The sequence below is a fragment of the Eutrema salsugineum genome, unplaced genomic scaffold (assembly GCF_000478725.1).
Source record: "Eutrema salsugineum unplaced genomic scaffold, Eutsalg1_0 scaffold_13, whole genome shotgun sequence".
NCBI lineage: Eukaryota > Viridiplantae > Streptophyta > Magnoliopsida > Brassicales > Brassicaceae > Eutrema > Eutrema salsugineum.
Genome location: NW_006256885.1, coordinates 2,820,042 through 2,839,141, shown reverse-complemented (window position 1 = coordinate 2,839,141; position 19,100 = coordinate 2,820,042). Strand labels below are relative to the sequence as shown.

At 34.5% G+C, this 19,100-nt stretch overlaps 3 protein-coding genes across 3 annotated transcripts; 1 reads left to right on the top strand and 2 right to left on the bottom strand.

The window, feature by feature from the left end:
* Positions 1 to 1,431: 1,431 nt before the first annotated feature.
* Positions 1,432 to 3,075, bottom strand: LOC18023745 (U-box domain-containing protein 29). Its single transcript, XM_006406512.2, has one exon. The coding sequence runs from the start codon at positions 2,820 to 2,822 to the stop codon at positions 1,536 to 1,538; it is 1,287 nt and encodes a 428-aa protein (XP_006406575.1). The 5' UTR covers positions 2,823 to 3,075; the 3' UTR covers positions 1,432 to 1,535.
* Positions 3,076 to 9,130: 6,055 nt separating this feature from the next.
* LOC18023744 (protein IDA-LIKE 4) lies at positions 9,131 to 9,412 on the top strand. The gene has a single exon (XM_006406511.1). The coding sequence runs from the start codon at positions 9,131 to 9,133 to the stop codon at positions 9,410 to 9,412; it is 282 nt and encodes a 93-aa protein (XP_006406574.1).
* A 2,273-nt stretch (positions 9,413 to 11,685) lies between these two features.
* On the bottom strand, positions 11,686 to 19,072 carry LOC18023743 (protein TONSOKU). Its single transcript, XM_006406510.2, has 18 exons — positions 18,703 to 19,072; positions 17,687 to 18,487; positions 17,034 to 17,210; positions 16,729 to 16,820; positions 16,191 to 16,289; positions 15,330 to 16,059; positions 15,080 to 15,209; positions 14,749 to 14,865; positions 14,424 to 14,524; positions 14,155 to 14,275; positions 13,901 to 14,013; positions 13,719 to 13,830; positions 13,428 to 13,532; positions 13,271 to 13,337; positions 13,062 to 13,182; positions 12,802 to 12,975; positions 12,479 to 12,596; positions 11,686 to 12,386 (listed from the first exon to the last, which is right to left on the bottom strand). Exons 1-18 carry the CDS (start codon positions 18,967 to 18,969, stop codon positions 11,851 to 11,853), a joined length of 3,981 nt encoding a protein of 1,326 aa, XP_006406573.1. The 5' UTR covers positions 18,970 to 19,072; the 3' UTR covers positions 11,686 to 11,850.
* Between the last annotated feature and the right edge of the window lie 28 nt (positions 19,073 to 19,100).

The window sequence follows — 19,100 nt, the reverse complement described above, 5'->3', positions numbered from 1 at the left end:
TTTTTACCATGTTCGGTTATTTCTGTTAACCCATTATTATTGTTGTTTTGTTGTTGTCACAAAACCCGGCTTTTCGATCAAACTTTCGGAAGTGGGCATTTCATTTCTTTATCCAGAGCCCACACTGTGCATCTAGTTTGGCCCAAAAATTAGTTTGTTAATCACTCAACTCTCGTGAGATTCAAACTCTCGGACTGGAACAATAATTTCAAAGAGATGTAAAAAAAGAGCATCTGAAAGAGGTAAGAGTGTATAGGAAAACAAGTCTATGTAATAAGAAAGAGCATCTGAAAAAGGTAATACTTTCTTAACGTTAGTTGTAACTTGTAAACAAGATCTTAAATAGTAAGAACAGAAAAACTAGCAGAACATATGAACTGTGGTAAGATGTTTTTGGTTCAATGACTGAAATTTTTTAATACCAAAACTTAAAAAGAGTAACATTTTGCATAGTTTTATGAAATTCAGAATGAATCCCGCGTCTAGTTTATGCGTGTTGTGTGTTATTTTTTATTTAAAGATAATTAAATTCGTTTATTATATAGACAACAGATCGAAATTTGTTAATGTTTATATCTTCCATCGTATATGATGGTGTAATAGTCGATTCATAAAACACAAATGATTTTATCAGATCATTTTAACTATCCTAAAAATATTTAAATATTTCATTAAATCTGAAAAAGTATATAATTTCCTACTAGACAAATGGATAGTTTTTTTTGTGTCTTGACAATGACAAGTAGAATAATAAGTTGCAAATCAAATGTTGAAGCAAGTACCATTCAAATCAAAACTCGAATAAAATAAAAGTGAGAATAAAAAAAGCGGGTGGGTGTGAGAGAGGCATGACCATAAAATGTTGCAACGTCCTCTAACATAAAAAATAAAAGTAAATTATTAAAAGGTAGTTTACAAGATTTAAACATTTGTGAGACCACATTTTATTTGTCACTTCAATCCAAGGAACCATATTCCTTTACTTTGGTTTAGTGAGCAAAGATTATATAACCATCCATTTTACGCATGTTAATACAACTTTTAGGCAGATTCAATGGACCAAATTTAAGATTAATCTGAGTCCATGAAGCTGTTATATGAATTTGATAGTATCAAAGTGCTAGCCAATAGAATTTCATCTATAGCCTCAGCTAAAAAGTTCTAAGTAATCAGATAATGGTCACTCACTTGAGATCCCTTCACTGCCATCTAATCTCGCTACAAATTTTTAATACTGTTCTATAAAGTATTTGATTTTTTTTTTTTTGCGACATTTTATAAACTAATTGCTCAACGTCAGGATTTTAATAGTTTTAAATATATCAAAAACATGTCACTACGAATTGCTAATATTTCAAGTAGGATACAAACTTGAAACATACGATATCACTATCTTCAAACCAAAACCAGAAGCAGTAGGAAAAAAATAACGAGAAATAGAAAATTTGAATATCGGAAAAATTGATCACAGTAACAAAACTTTTTTTCTTATAATGATTTACAATAATATCTCTACGTTCAAAATAGTGAAAAAATCAAAAAGGCGTAATATGAGTGGTTTTGGTCTCATAAGCAGCCAAAGCAGATGCAGATGAATTAATCTTCAACACTTTAATCACATCTTTCGCCATTTGTCTCACCATCGGCGAGCAGTTGCTCTGTATCACCACCAAAAGCTTCGTCACGCCGTTACTTCTCTCCACCGTCACCTCCGCCTTCTTATCTTCCCGGAAAACGTAGCACAGACACCACAGAATCGTCACGGCGTGCTCCGTCGCGGTCGTCGATACTTTCAACACCTTATTCACCACTCCTTCCACGCATCTACCTCCGTCTCCGCCGCAGATCTCCGATCTACCTTCCTTCCTCGACGACAGCGTCTCCAGCAGCTTCAGCGATTTCTCCGTCACCGCGACGCTTGTTGCCTCCTCCGTCAGGAGAATGTCTTTGATCTTCGTGATTGTTTTCGCGGCGATTAGTTTCGATCTGACTCGTTTCGGTTTCGAGATTGTGATTAGGAGAGATAGACTCGCTTCGATCAAGGCGGGGTCGGACTCTGTGCTGATTGATTTGATCAGCTCCGTTAAAATCCCGTCGCGTCCTGCGATCACCAGTTTCGATTGAGCGTCGAAGGAGATCAATTCCAAAACCCTAATCGATTCGATCTTCGATTCCAGATTCCCGCGCTGTATCGCGACGAGAATCGAATTCAAGCAATCGCTACTTTTCGCCAACATCAGATTCGATAACCGTTCCCGATCTTCTTCATTCTCTCCCTTGATTACACTATCCAAAATCCTAATTGCTATAAGAACCAGCTTGATCTTCGTCGTCGTGCGTGTTCCTGAGATGATATCGACGAGCATTGGCACGAAATCCTTTTTCCCAGAGAGGAAATCTCTGTTCGCGTCGGAATACTTCACGAATCGAACAATCCTCGACAGAGTCTCCAGACGACGAATCTCATCGTCCTTATCGAGACTCAGTCTCTTCAACGACTCATTCACTTCTTCCATCGTCGGAATCCCTCGAGCAGACGCCGGATTCGGAGGCGGAGAACCACCGGCGTAACGGCCGACGGAATCGGACCAGACTTTGATTAGACGTTGAAGCGTGAGATTCGGAACGAATTCCTTTGTTCGGAGAACTTGCATAGTGGCGGGACAAGTGTTGTTGCCACCGTCGAGCCACCTCTGAATACTTGCACGGTCGTAGGTAACTCCGGTGCAGAGGCTAACGGGAGATTTCATCACGTCTAGAGATATCGGACACCTGAAGAAGCTAGGCACCGTAATGTACGTCTCGGTTTCAGCTCTCCCCATCGGAGAAAATATCAGAGAAAATCTGGCGAGAAAATGCGGGAAAATAAAGTGTTTGAGGATTGAGAGAAAACGATGAAATGCTCTCAAGTGAAAGGTGGGGAAGGAAGTGAGTGGAGGTGGTTTTAAAGAGAGAGAGTCAAACGCACGCTTGCGTCACCGTTTTGAACCTACAACATATTATTATTCGTTTCTCTTTTCCTTTTTTCTTTTTTTTTTCATTATATTCTTAATAATTTTACATTCAAGAAAACATTCGGTCCTAAATATTCCCTAGACATGATAGTTTCTGGATATATAATATAGTACTACTAGTGTGTATTAAAAAAAAAAAAGTTAACGAAATGAATAATCCAGTTGACAAGTCAGAAATTAGGTGTATGTAAGAATTAAATTTGTGTATTTAATACGAAATACTGAGAGATTCAACTAATTACTGGTCTTGGGTCAAAAATCAAAGTCCGTCGTCTGTGACTGTGAGTGTTTTGCTCGGTCAAATGTCGTAACCGTTAGATCTGTATTTTGATGGGAGCTTTGACCAACGGTGCCGATCTTTATACACGTGTGAGTTAGGAGGCCACAAGCGTGTGGATAATAGTGGGACCCATCTTCTGCACGAGGGGCCTAGTCCGATCTCGTCGAGAGCACAACAATGCACATGGACTTGGTCCATTATCTATCTTTTTATTTAGTACTACATTTTTTGATGGAAAACAAAAATGAAATTAAAAGATAATTTTTGAATCAGAAAACCGAACAATCATTAAAAAGCAACGTTACAATATTCGTGTATAAGCCAGAACAAACTCTGACTCAGCAAATACTGAAAATTGTGGTACAGATAATATAGAAGCTGATATTGGTCATGGCCGAATAATATTTTGACATTTCTGTTTGCATTATTTATTAAGATTTTGTTAATGTTGTTATAATAGTGTTGTGGCTTCCACTACGGAAAAAAGAAATTAACAATTTTATTATTCGAGTAATAGTTGTTTGATTCGGGGAGAAAAGCAAAAGCGTTTCCTTATTTTTGGACTGTCATCTTCAGGTCAAATATAATGTTTTACATAATAAATATAATATTTCGTGATGAGCTATAATGTATATAAATTATAAAATTATTCGAAGATCCATAACACATTGTAGTTCTCTCATAATTATTATATATAAATCTTAAAAAAAGTATTATATATATATGTGCGTGTGTGTGGTTAGACTGCCTAATTGCCTAATTAAGCTGTATAATTGACTAACAAAAATAATGGATTGTACTTGGCATATAATTCAAATTCAAAGGGGATTTGAGTTTGGTCCTTTTGTTTATTATCTATTATTGCTTTAATTGCTCACGTACGGCTGTGCCATTTGTATAATACATAACTCTAAATGATAAAATAAGGGTGGGGGTGCTTTGCATCTAGTACATTCGGTTTATAGTTTTAGTTCGTGTTTGTTTTGTTTCAGTTTCTTTGCTTATCTTTTGTCTTTAATGTTTCAGTTTGTTTATCATCCCTCTCTTGATCAATTAATTTATTTTTGGCCTGCATAATTAATTTAGATGATCTTGTATAGCTTCTTACTTTGAATTTTAAGAACATTTGAATTTGACTTTTCGTGTATGATATAAGCATAGGGTGACCGAAAGTTGCTGGCCTAATAGGATAATCAAACTTAGGTGTTGAAAGTACTTCAGATTTCATAGGTAGGAGACGGGTGAAATGCTCGCTGACTCGTGCGACTCATTTATTTTAATAGTTGGTGTAAATAAGTTTCTCATAACTAGTTTAATAATAAATTAGGTTTAGCATAATTAAACGGGTATGATCATGACAGTAATAGCTGCTTATAAAGCGTGAGACCTTAGCAACATTATGATAGAGACATTGATAGACCATAGTAGTCGGATCGATTAGTTACTGAGTCCATGTGGATTTAGTCCGAATTTGATGAATTCCATCACGATTTTAACAAGAAAAATCATCAGATTGATGATTGTGGTATTGGCAATGTAAGTGCATGTCATCTTGCAACATGTCATATTTGGTATAGCTGATGATCATAATTTCTTGAAATTATAACACGTCGATGGTCTATAGTGAAATAAATGGTAATTAAGTAGCTATTAATTAATATACTTTTGTTTTTTTCAAATTATTTTTTGTTTATAATCATTTTCTAGCAGACGACTGAAATGGGTATATATATACTCGTGACTCGTGAGCATATAATTTGCTAATTGCGTATTACAGGGTAACATTTGCACCGAAAGAAAGTTAAAATATAATGATGCGAACGTGCATCATTGTCTACAATAAGCAATTATGCCAAATCGGAAAAAAATGTACGCCATATTATCTCACCTTTTAATAAATTACCTCACTCATTATCTGATTCATCCATTATTGTTCTTGGTGGACAATCATTTTCGTTTGTCCTCATATGTAACTAACTTTTCTCTTTTTTTGCATATAATGTATATATCTAACTGGGAAAAATTGTATTTCCTAATAACAAAACAAGTATCGTTTTTTTTACAGAAAAATGATAAACGTGAGATGGGTAAAAAAAACGAGATTTTACATCATATCTTTTCTTCTAGCACGTTGATAATAATACATTTTAAATGTTAGGACTTTGTATAATTGTATGTATCTATAACTGGGGACAATCCTATCCACAATAAATTAAACGAGGTTGAGACTTCCATAACTTTAATTTCACAATCTTGCATATCTCCGTTTTATAATAAGTGTCATTCTGACATATTTCACACATATTAAAAAATTAATAAAATATACAAATATACTCCTAACTAATATACTTTTATAACATTTAATTACAAAGACTATTATCTTTAAATGATAGATAAAACAGGAAATAAGAGTAAAAAATTACATTGAAAATACAAAATGACTTTTTTTTGACACAAAAATAAAATCTAAAACGACATTTATTATAAAACGGAGGGAATATGAGACTTCAATCTCAACTCCATGGTGTAGAATCTCTTAATCTCTCAACTCTTCCTATATATCTCATCTGATATAAATACAGATTATCCATATTCCATACGATATATAACTATATATGTTTTCTGTGAATTTACGATTTTAAATAATTTATGAGTTTACATGTTCGGTAAAAAAGCTTTATTATATATGGTGGTTTTTTTTTTTTTCCGCATATGGTGGTTAAATGGCGAAAGACAATTCTGCATGACGCGTATTCAAAAATTAGTTATCCATAAATTGATGGTCTAAGTAGTTTCTTTTTTGTTTGTAAAAGTTGATGGTCTATATAGTTCAAAATAAATATTGGGTTAAGATAGAGATATGAAGAGGAATCGAGTTCCAAAATTGTGGGGTTGTGTTTCATATCATTCAGAGGTTTCCAGAGGCAGAGGCAACTAGTTTGCATCACATGCAACAAAAAAACATATCCAATGTCATGTTCCCATTCGAAGTCGACATCATCCAATTCTTTAGTGAGTCATTTATGAGAATTTTCTATAAAGTTTTGTAAGGAATTTTTCAGATTTGATCACCTATTCTTCTTCAACTCAGATTCGGCAGTAGATAGTATTGTTGTATGTTACATGTATGTGTATCCATTATACATGTCAGCTTTTCTTAAACTTTTACTCCACGTAATCAAAGAAAGGAAGATGATGAGAGTAAAATTAAACTGATTTTGCTAATACTGTAAGCCATTAAAATTTTAAACTTTAAAAGAAATAAGGAATCATGGTAATTAATAAAATTCTAATGATGGAGATTTTCTCACGCTACGGGTAATTAAGGAAGATGATGAGAGTAAAGTGAATAACCGCAAAGTAACAGAGGTATAATGATAAATTCATTCGCGTGCGATTACATATAATTCCATAACATTATATTTTTGCTTATATCATGGAATAAAGATCATCCTTTTGTTCCTTAATATACGGGAAAACTTTTGATCACACTTATATGTAATCAAGAGAAGCAAAAATTTAAAATTGAAAGGATTTTTGAAATTCGCCCGTACGAGGGGGTATTTGCTCGTGTGGGCTAATACTTAAAAGAAAAAGTATGGAAAATACATATGCAATCCATTATTGGTACAAATGTTTACTAGATGCTATTAAAAATAGGAACTGGAACATTTTCGGTTGATAAATTGTTAAAGTGACCAAAATTAATATACAGTTAAATGTATCACTATAACTTTAAGTTCAAATGACATTGTCTGAATTGTGGTTATAGAAACAAAACTTCTCAAATCAAAGCAAAATTCAATTTTCTTTTGAAATTATAAAGAAAAAAAAATCCAGTAAAGTGTCTTAAATGCTATTGTATGTTTATACAGAGACATACGGAATTTCGTGTTAGTTGAATCACAAATATACAAGGCGTTAACGAGTATTAACAATTCGTGCTATCGCTGTCACAAAAAAAAAAAAAAACAATTCGTGCTATTATCCGAGAAAAAGTTTTAGTAAATGCCGTTAAAAAAAAACTTTTAGAAAAGTAACTATAATGGGTACTTATAGGCCCATTTAAATGGGCTTGAATTTGATGATTAAAAAAGCATTGCAATTATGTTTTTCTTATGTCAAAGCAGAGCAATTATGTCTTAATTTCCACCGTTAATATTTTTCGTAATAATCGTAGTTTGACGACTAGTGGCCGGAATTGCGGAACCTACGAAAGAAAGAAAATTAAAGTCTTAAAAGTATAGTGAATTCGAAATTTTCTAGCAGATAAATTATAAACAATCTTTATTGAGTATACAATGAAATATTTTGGTTAAATAAGTGGAACTATCCTAGTTAATGGATCTATAACCGATATGTTTGTCTATCGTAGATTCGAGTTTTAAGAGTGTTCAAATCTCAACAGTCAACACCAATGAAACCTATATAGTAATATAGATTATAGACTATTAAAATATCTCTAACATCGCTTTGTTTTGTTTTTCGGCAATCCCTTCATTCAACAACATCAAGAAACATTAAGATACACTGTTCCAAGAGATTATACACTGTTACCTTGAGATTTCATGAAGCTGAAAAAAGTAGTTTCCTTCGACCTAGCTTAGTTAAACATTAGAAAGTAGCATTTAACCTACAAACTTTATTGATTAAGTAATTGGACTATCCTTTGACAAAAAGAAAAAGCATTTTGGCAAATGGTTGGCTTATCAGACTCTACAAGTGGCACTAACCATATGAAATAACATAATTTAATAATAATAAACGAATTGAAAGACAAGAAACAAATACTGAGAATATAATAAAAAGGACAGAGGAACTTGTTCCCACTTTCTATCTTCTTAAACCTTAACTTTGGGGGTTGGGGACCCAAAAACCTTCTTAATTGACCATCCATTTTGATATTATAAATCATTATTTCTCTGAACCATTCTTTGTTTCAAACTTTCAATGCATTATATTAACATTTTTTTATCCAGTAAACCAAAGTGTGATATAATATAACGCATGCATAGGACAATACGTTTGTTGTAAATAATTTACAACAAATTATCTTTTAACATTGGATTTACAACATAGAGAGACAAATTATACCTTGAAGTTGGTGAGAGGGAACGTATATTAGTTATTTTGGTATTTCAATACACTGTTTCAAGCTCCTCGATGGAGGAAAATCAGTATATATTAGCTTCAAATTAAGAGAAGGTTGTGGGTAAAAAATTAAATACATTGTTAACTAACATAAAATAATAAAAATTGTATCATAGTGAAATAAAAAGGTAAACAAATGACTCAAAAATACTATTCTTGCTTTTTCGTTTTAATACTATTTGCTTCCTTATAGTCTGCTTCTCAGGTCCCCCGGTCCACCTGACACTGCATGTATATAAAAGAATAAATTCTAAATCCATGATTTTCTATATATTATATACTCGAAATATTTTGGTATAAAAAGGGATACATATTCCACGCACAAGAAGAAACTTTTATTTATAAAAAATAAAAGAAAATATCCACAAAAGTGATGATTGTTCAGCGATTCAATCAAATAGAATGCAATAAATGAATTTTCAGTTCCCCTTACCTTTATTTAGTTTTGTTTCCCATTATAATTGTTCCAGCCAAAGAGAAAGAGACCTATTCAAAAGGGGTTGCTTTCAAAAGCTCATTTCTCTCTCCCTCTCTTTGTCTCTCAAAATCTGCTGATCTCATCACTACTTACCATCTTTTACTCCATCAAAAGTCCTCAACTAAAACCCACTTCCCCAAAACTGAAACAAAACAACAACATCTCTCTAGTGATCTCTTTCACCGATTCAGATTCGAAACACAGAAGATGGTTCTTACACATTCACATTATTGGAGAGAAAGATTATCAATGAACCCACATGCTCTTCTTCTTCTGATCCTCTGCTTCTTCATCATTCACCACTGCGACGCGTCGAGAGTCTCTTCACCGTCAAGCGTTTTCTACAGAAACCCCAATAATGATCACAACAAAAACACTATGAGGAGAGGCCATTTCTTAGGGTTCTTGCCAAGACACTTCCCTGTTCCAGCTTCAGGTCCTTCACGAAAACACAACGACATTGGTATACAAGCCTTGCTGTCTCCATGATCACTATCTCTCTCACTCTCTAGATTACATTATATATTATATATAATATGTGTACTGCATGCACAGTCATACACAAAACAAGGGTACAAGGCCATTCATCGATCTTTGATGTTTGTTTTGACATGTAATTAGTGTTTCAGATGTTTGACCCCTTTTAATTGTTCCTCGATCTTTTGGTTATTTTTTTGGTTTGCATGTAACTTCTTTAGAGTAGAAGTGAAAGATATTGTGATTAGGTCTGGGTTTTGCTATTCTTACTCTTTTCTTTTGTATATGTAATTAAAGTTTACGAGAGGAGATATTAGATGCAACAATCTCTCGTTACTTCAATGCATACGTAATTTAACATCTTTAATTAGCCACTTCACCTAATTAATCACTTTATTGAATTCTAAGAATATCGAAGGTGTTGATAATTGCATTTGGTAAAGTTTGATTGGTGAAAAATGGAAAAATTATCCTCTTTTTAAAAAGAAAGACCAACAACTTCATTTTCCGTCAAGAGAACACCGTGGGTCATCTTTTACTCGTTCAACCAATGAGATATTAAAAGAAGAAAAATATGTCTTCTAAATCTTTTATATTCCTGGATAAAGAATATACTATATTATAATAAGATAGCGAAACAATAGGCATTGCATGAAGCTATTTTTAAAATTGTAGAAAGAGTGAAATGAGATAGTGACGATAGTCCAAAAGATCACGCAAGGTTAGGTTGTTAACGTAAAATCGTAAAAATAATAATAGTAGCCTTCGTCATGTACAGAGTGTCCCAATAACCCATTCCGCCACGCCCGGATTGATTTGACACTCGTTTACATTTTCTTTATTAATCTATAAAAAAACAATTTTGATTTTATTTTGATTTTTTCTTGATTCATACCAAAATTAAATTAAAAATCCATAACAAAAATTATGGTGGACAAAACAACAATGAACAAACTCATTTGCTTGTCAAGCAGAAATCTTACATTAAAATTTATATTGGCATAAGAAATCTCGAGATTTAACGAAAGGTTATGTACGTACATATAACCAACTAATTGTTTGATAACGATTACATATAAAATGCATGCATGTATAATACATTTCTTCACTTTAAGTTGTTTATGGTTTAATGGTAAACATGATTAAGTAGATTTTATAGAATTCAAAAAGATCGACTCACAATAGACACGAAGCCGAAAGATGTGCCGTTTTAACAAAAAGTTAAGCTTAATTTTTCCGCCGAAGGTTCTAAATGCAGACAAATGTTCAAAAGCTTACTTTTTTCATCTCTACAAAGAATAAGCTCACAAAAAACTATATAAGTTAAACTTTTACGATTTCTTTTGCTTAGTTTACTATCTTCTTATCTTCCATCAAGTTACATTTACATATATCAATATTCAAATATAACTCCAACAGTTATGTACAATGATGACTCCTGGAAGAGTAAATGGCGAACACGGCATGATTCGTAGGATATGATGGTGATAATGGTATTACACGTTAAATCGTAAAAAATGATAACATTAATATCCGATAATTCCGCAATCGATTCTAAAATTACAAATACACGTATGTAATGTTCCTTCTCAATTAAAATTAAAAAAAAAAAATGTTCCTTCTGAATTGTTCATTATTATTACATCGGTTTACTAAGAAATTTTCACCAATTTCTTTAAGCTTTAGGCCATCTCCAACCCTACTGCAAATTTTATTGTAAAATAGAGTTTGGAGCAAATTTCTCTCCAACCTTACTCTAAATTTTACTTTAAAATGGAGTAAAAAATAGAGTTACTCTATATATAGCAAAAAATAGAATTTCTCCATTTTTTTTATCATAAAAAATGAAGTTTACATTGAAGTAAAATATAACTTCATTTTAGAGTTACTCCAAAATAGAGAAAAATATAGAGTCATACATTGGAGATGCTCTTACTATTTTAATCAAATTATACAAATTTAACTAACGTTCTACTTTCTCAAAAATTCTACACTTTTATAAGTGGGTGATCAATCTTGATTAACCTACTTATCCAGTCGAAAATAAATATTTAATTATACATCAAGTTGATCAAAAGTTTACATATCTATTTTTAAATCAAAAATATATTTTTTCAAGAAGCCAAATCCAAACTAAAAAAATTAAAAAACTTATACCAAACTGATAGATCTTACAATGCTTTTAATTTGGATACAAAACTAAAAATCAAAATCAAAACCAAAGTGAAGATCACTATTTTAATGAGCAGAAAGCAATATTCAACTTCAGTATTTACAGACATCACAAAGACTTATGTACAAGATTCTGAAACGGTCTAATACAGTAATACTCAATAGTTATATCTTGAAGTACGACAAAATTTTAAAAGAAGGTGATAATTTAAATCTGACTCAAGCATTCTACCTGAAGATTCATATTGGCAAAATACAGTTTCAGACAAGGAAGATCTTCAATCCTTTCTGCAGCATGATTTGACTCCACAACATATCTTTCCTTCTACATAATAATGGACAATCTCATCTTTCACATGCCTTTGGGCTATGCCAGTTCGAGATCCTGATGATGACCATGCCATGTATAATGTTTCCAAGACTTCAACTGAGAACCCATTGTTGCTTAGGTCCAGAATCTGCAATTGGTTAGCCATTGCAAGCGCGGTCGAAAGCTCTTCGATAATATGGTTCTTGCGTGGTAAACTAAGACTACTCGAGGCTGCAGTTTGTTCCTCTATTTGATCATCTTCGCTGTCTGCAACTTCCAGATTATCACACTCCATACTGGTTTCACATAACTCTTGTTCTTTCTCTGGGTTCTGACAATGGTTTTTGCTCTCAACTCTATGAGTTTTGTCCATTGCGGTGATAGATTCACACGTACCATGTTCTTGCTGTCCCATTTCTGAGCTTTCCTTCACAAGTTCGCCAAACACAGTCTCATCCAGTTTAGCATTCTCAGAAATATTAAGCTCTTCGAGATTCTTATTTTCTGCAAAAACGTTTAGTTGATAGTTTAAAAGGAGAAGATGGTTTAGTAGCAGCTACAACAAGAGACTTATGGAATATAATAATAGTTCAGACCTGAAAGCGCTTGAATTACGCATAGAATTCCAGAGAGCTTCAGATGACACTTGCTTACAGTCAGAACTTTTATTTTTGAACAAGGATTCGTAAGCAGCACCCCCAGTGCACTGATTCCCTGTTTGTATATTGTGTTTCAGAGGACCAGTAATGTAAGTGGACAGGATTTTACATTGGTCCAAAGATTGTTTTTGAGCTTTGAAATGGTAGCAGAATCACGAAATTAATTGAGTGCACAATTCTTTGACTTTTTCTCTTCCATTTCAGTCTCAACAGAGATTAGAGATAAGAGCTTTAGGATGTTCAGGTCATAGAAAATATACCTCTTCAGTGATTGGATTCCCTCCAACGTTAAGCTCAAGAATGCTAGAAGTTAGAGTAATATCTTGGATGAGCCTAAGAAAAAAAGGAGACGCTAGTCCACAACATGAAAGGTCTAGCCTCACAGTTTCTTCCTTTTGATAACATAGAGATTCAGTGATTTTGATAGCTCCATCCTAGAATTTGGAGAACATCGTCAGATGAAAAAGGATGCATTTATCAAAATATAAGAATTCATTTTAAAAGTTTACCATATCATTACCGTTCCTATTCCGGAGCTGCCAACCAAAAGTTTTGACAAAGATGGAGTCTTAACAAGTACAGAAAGGCTATCAACAACTTGGCTGCTCAGCTTAATGCCATTCATGCTCAGTTCTGCAAAGCTGCAGTGGTTTAACATATGATAGCGTTAGATTGATTTACAATAGTGGAAAAGTTAACAAAAATACAGCTTTATGTTTTTCTTTCAACCTGCTTAGAGTAGCTAGTTTAGCCAAAAGGTTTTGAATAGCACTCCCTGAAACAGGATTATTATAACCTGCCATATACAAGTACGGATATACCATCCTCAGCAAAATAAAACGAGATTAAAAAAAAATGAATGTAGATAACAAATTTGAAAGTTTACCTATATAGAGTTGTGAAAGTCCCGACTCTGGATACAAGGCATCAGCAATCTTTTGGATTGTTCTCGATGTGAGTGAACAATGTTCAACATTCAAGCTGTAGAGTGCTAAAAAAAAAGGGGACACTTAAGCATAAGCGCGTGAACCGAAGATAAGAGTTAAGAATATTAGACTAAAAATACGTATCTCATATATCTACCGGGTTTATTGATCACCAGTGAAACCAAGAAACAAAAAATAATAACAGAACAATTAGATACCATAGATGACAGTTTCTTAAAAGGAAACTATACCCCGACAATTTTTCAAGATGGTTGAGAGGTATGATCCACAAGCATCAGTAAGTCGATTCCTGGACACATTGAGAACTTCCAACCGAGTGAACAGAACAGGGCATTCACAGATCTGGTAAATGGGAGTATATTAAACGAGGAGAATAACACGAATTTGTCAAGCTTTGAGCCTAGTGGGGTACCTGAAACAAAGCAGTTGGACCAAATCGATTGCAGTGCAAATCCAAAGTTAAAGCACCATATATCTGGCTTGATGAGGCAAAAAGTTGTTTCAGTTTCTCCATTGTTCCATTCCCTAACAACCAATAAGAATATGGACGATTAAGTATTTAGTAAGTTCCTTATCATATAATCAGCTACCGTCATCTCGCTATACGACAAAATTTAATACTGCACGTGGAATGATGCCAAGTAAGATGTTAGAGGAATCTCTCACCTAGCATATTGTGGGAGAGATCCAACATAGCAACTGTATTGTGGACATGGAGGGCACACAGTAAAGGAGCAGCTGATATATCTTGCAATTTACATTCTGACACATTGATATCATCCTCTACCTGATAAACATACAAATAAACAACCATTCAGACTACACACCAAATAATAATAATTTGTAGCTAGCTTGATTTTAAGTAAGGTGAAAAGCAAACAAAGAGAAGAAACTATTTCATCCACTAAAAGGCAAACTAGAAGTAATGTACTCACCTCCGAAATATATAATTTCTTAAGCAATTTTATACTAGGTTTTTCGGACAACTTCTGGCAACAGTCCATGTATAGTTTCATCACGCGCTTGTGAACCCAGCCTGCAACAAATCAATTACATGGCTTATTCAGCCGTATTATATAAATAAGGGATGGATGATGGATCAATGAGTTTACTAAAAACCAATACGACGGTTCAGCCAAACTCATGTAAAAAAAGTGAAAAACAAGTTGAGATCAAAAACAATTTTATAATAAGATCAGTTAGAGAATCATTAATTTAAATATTAGGACGGTCCAGTTTGTATATAAAAAGAATACTTACCATTCACGGAAGCTTCAATAACAACATTTTCAGAAGAGCCTGTGAGAATCTCATATAAATCCAATGGTTTCAGAACTTTACCACCATATTCCAAATGATGAATGATCGGCAACAGGCCTGATGATATCAAAATTGTATGTTCAAAGATTCATATAAACATTTCGAGTTCAGAATTTTAATACAATAGCATACTTTTTAACAAGGGGAATAATATTAAATAGCACAACAGAATTTGTTAAGCACGAGGCTGAGATTTTATAGAGAGATGGACCAGAACTGGGATCATGCACTCATGCTAAACGTTTGCTGAGAAACCAAAATGGTCACATACCTTTAGATTTCTCATTGTCAGGAAGCTGCAAATAGTATAAGCAAGTAAGTTCCACCTTCACAGACTCATCATTGCCAGAACACGAGTCTAAAGCCATATGTTCATTCTCAATTTTGATTTTTATATTTTGCTGCAACCAGTAAAACATATAGCTATCATGGAAAAGAATGGTGGACAAAAAAAAGCAAATGAACTTCAATCAATCAAGAATAGTCAATGATAACTCAAAAACAAGGTCAAGGATGCTCACATCCTCAGTCTTGGAATAAGCATGGTTCACGAGAGCAGCTCCATTTTTGCATTGCGTGCTGTTGGATTCGCCAGCTTCACATTGAGATCCTTTTATACCACAACCAGCGGATTCAACAGCTCTAGTATTGATCAAAGGTCTACAATTGTTGACATTTGGAGCACCTTTAGTGGGACGAAGAGACGTATACGAGCAAGAGCCTTCTTCTACATGATCTTGAATAGCAGGATTATCCGTACAATTAACAGCACCATCATAATACATACTTTCATCAGAAAATTCTTCACTCTGGCTTGTAATTTTGTGAAAACTGCCTTTAGGGCATCCCAACTCATATTCGGTTTCACTTTCATCGTCAGAGAGGATTACACGAATACGCTTCCGACCAGCAACTGTCTGAGGATCTGTTAGTGCGACGAAATCTTTCTTGGCCTGATCAGTCTCAACATCTTGTTTTCCTGAAAACTGTTTCCTTTTGGAAAGACGTTTTCCAGGCTGGAGAAGTGAAATTAGTGGCACGTCATCATTTGCTTCATCCAGATCTGCTAACGGTTCTGGTCTAAGTGAATTTGATGTTCGGAGATATGGCAAACTACATGCATTTGGCCTATCATTTGATATATCCCCATGCTCTTCTGAGTCAGTTTCAGAGCATTCATCTTCTGTACCAAATTGGGCTCCCTCACCATGTTCTGACTCCTTCAAATTTTGTATATTTTCCTTCAACTCCCTACACAGTAGAATTTATCTATGAGAAACTGAAATTTTGAAACTGCAAACCTAGTTGCAGCCCTGCAAAACTTTGCACCAGGTTTAATTTTGTATCTATCGTCAGACCAGCGACTACATAGTAATGATTACCTGGCTTGTTTAGCATTCCCAAATCTGATCATATGGCTATAATGCATATCTTCCAGTGCAGTAAGCTGAATTGAAGGAAGATTGGCTCTCAAAGCAATTCTGCAGGATCACATGATAATACATCCAAAACGACCTTCAGTTTAATTGACTAGCATGTGATATGTAGTTTTGTGTGCGTGCATTCACGTCTGTATATGTATATCGCGGAAATTTTTTTAAGTGATTGGAAATGCAAAATCTGCTATAATTATCTACAGTGATCATGAAAACTACTGAATCATTATACATGAAATACTTATTCATAAGCCATAGTGCAATAATTCTTGAACTTAGTTTATATCAGATTTACGTTTGCTCTGCTTAAGCCTTCATTCAAATTTCTAACAATGAAGAGGATCTTCAGCGCAGAGTGGGATTACCCAATAGAATTGTCAATATTCTCAAGGAAGATTAATAAGTAGATCCATTTACTTGGATTAAATCACAAACAAAAAAATACTCCAGTATCTCAAATGCACAATTTGATAATTGGACCTACCTGTACCCATTTTCATATTCTTTGAGTGCTCTTGTCCATTCGCCAATGCAGTCCAAACCATCACCTATATTAATTTTCGCTAGTGCTTGACCCTACAAGAGACCACCATAAGTGAAAGTTAGAATCAATAAAGAAGAAAAAGCTATAATATTGACAAATCCAAAATAGTAAATCACTGTTCTTATTACATAGAACATGCGGAAGTAGAGACCTCGTCATATTTTACTGGTGTTGTGAATTAAATTCTGATGACAACAATGAAATATAAGTTGTAATAATTAAGCGTGCAAGCAAACAAATCTCACCTCTAGATTACCAATTGCTTTGTAGTTCTCATAACTTCTATCGTACCACTTCAGGGACTTTCTGAAATCTCTGAGCTTTTGGTAAGACTCTCCAACAACCAAGAAGGCATCACTCAGCTTTTCCTTGTCACAGAGTTCAACTGCTATTTTCTTCTTCCTTTTTGAAAATTCAAGATGCTAAGACATTCAAAGAAGAAAACTGAAACCCTTTTAGTTGCATGAAAAAATTAAATGGCCGTTTCCTACTTAATATTCAGAATATATTACGAGTCAAGGGAACTGTGGCTCAGAGATCAATATCCGTTTGATACAGAATAAATATAGTTTTGCCACTTTGGTCTAGTGTTAAATAAAATGTTAATTCAGCACTAACTTTTCAAACGATATGTTTTCTTGAGAGGACAAAAATCAAGCAGCTCTTGAATAATTAACCTTCCTGACTGATTTGATAAGACAGTGTCATCAACAGAACTTCACAAAACCTGAATCTATACAAGAAAATAACATAGCTGTCCTACTCCATTCTCATAGTACCCTGATGAAATCTGAAAATCTAACAATGCTCACATTTGGGAACTTTTCACACACATGTAGACATGGTATGGAGTGTTGGGATCGAAAAAGACAAGGAGTATTTAAGAAATAATACTCACCTTCCCCCATGCAAATACCATGCTGGATTTTTCAATAAGACGTTCAAGACAAGCATGTACTAGGAGCATAGACTTTCGTTCCTCCGAAGTGCCTTTGGCATCAGTCATTTCTGCAGATAACTTCTTAAGCCTAAGCTCTTCTTCCCTCAATTCTTCCATAACTTTAATGGCTTTCTTCACTGTCTTGATATTTTCCTCTATCTGTTCAACCAACGCACTCTCGTCTTGCATAGATTTCGCTAAAGCAGAAGCTTTACCATAACATGAAAGTGCATCGTGGTACTTTTGGGTTCTATTGTGTAATTCAGCGAGATTGATATACCCTTTAGCCTCTCCTTGGCAATGATTGATTTTATGACAGATATTGATGTCCATTTCGATGTGTTCTTTTGCTTCATCCCACTTTCTCAGTTCCAGAAAAACATTTCCAAGGTTATGATGAAGCCTACTACGCATAGCATCATACTCTTTCACCTCCTCTTCATCGCAAATCTCCAGCCCTTTCTTGAGTATTTTGCAGGCTGCATCAGGATTATCAAGATCAAGGTCAAGCATACCAATGTTATTATGTGCATTGATGTACTCCTCAAGAAAGCTGCTAGATTCGCCAGGAGGTGGTTTCTCCTTGAGGACCTGTGCAAGTTCCATGGCTTTCTTAAAGTACTTTTTAGCACTCTGAATGGCATCACAATCATCCTCAGACTTCAAGAATATTTCATGGTAGGTACGACCGAGCTGAGTACAAGCTCGTTGCTTCTCCACAGTGTCATTATTGTCTTCAGCAAGCTCTAAATGCTTCTTCTGCAATAACCAGAAAAGAGAAGGTTATGAGACGAAAACAGAACATCAAATTATCACATCATTTTTCCCCAAATTAAACAGTATTCAATTCCACGATCCCAAACATTCAGAGAAATTCGATGAGGCAAAAAATTTTCGAAACAGCAAAAATTATCATGGCAAATCAGAAGCCGTAAGATACCCTAGTAGAAAAATCAGATTTTTTAAAGGCTTACCTGATAGATCAAGGCTTCTTCGAAATCCTGGAGGCGGAGGTAGATCTCGCCAAGAGACTGACAAGTGGGTAACAAATCTTTCCCAGGCAAGTACTTTACGGAGATATCGTAATCGATTCGAAACCACTTGAGAGCCTCGACGTACTCTCCATCATTCTTAAGGATGTCGCCGACATTGTTGGCCCACCTCGCCTCTTCGCTCCGGTTACCCACTTCCGTCGCCGTCCGGTACGCCCTCTTCGCCGCAGCTACATCTATTCGACCCATCGATGGTTTTCTCGTTCCTTGATTCGTTGATTCTCTCTAATTTCCCCCAACGAAAGGGTTTTGTTTCTCCCTTATTCAGATTTTCTCATTTTCTGCAATTTCGCCAATCCCAAAAATTCCCGCCAAAAAGT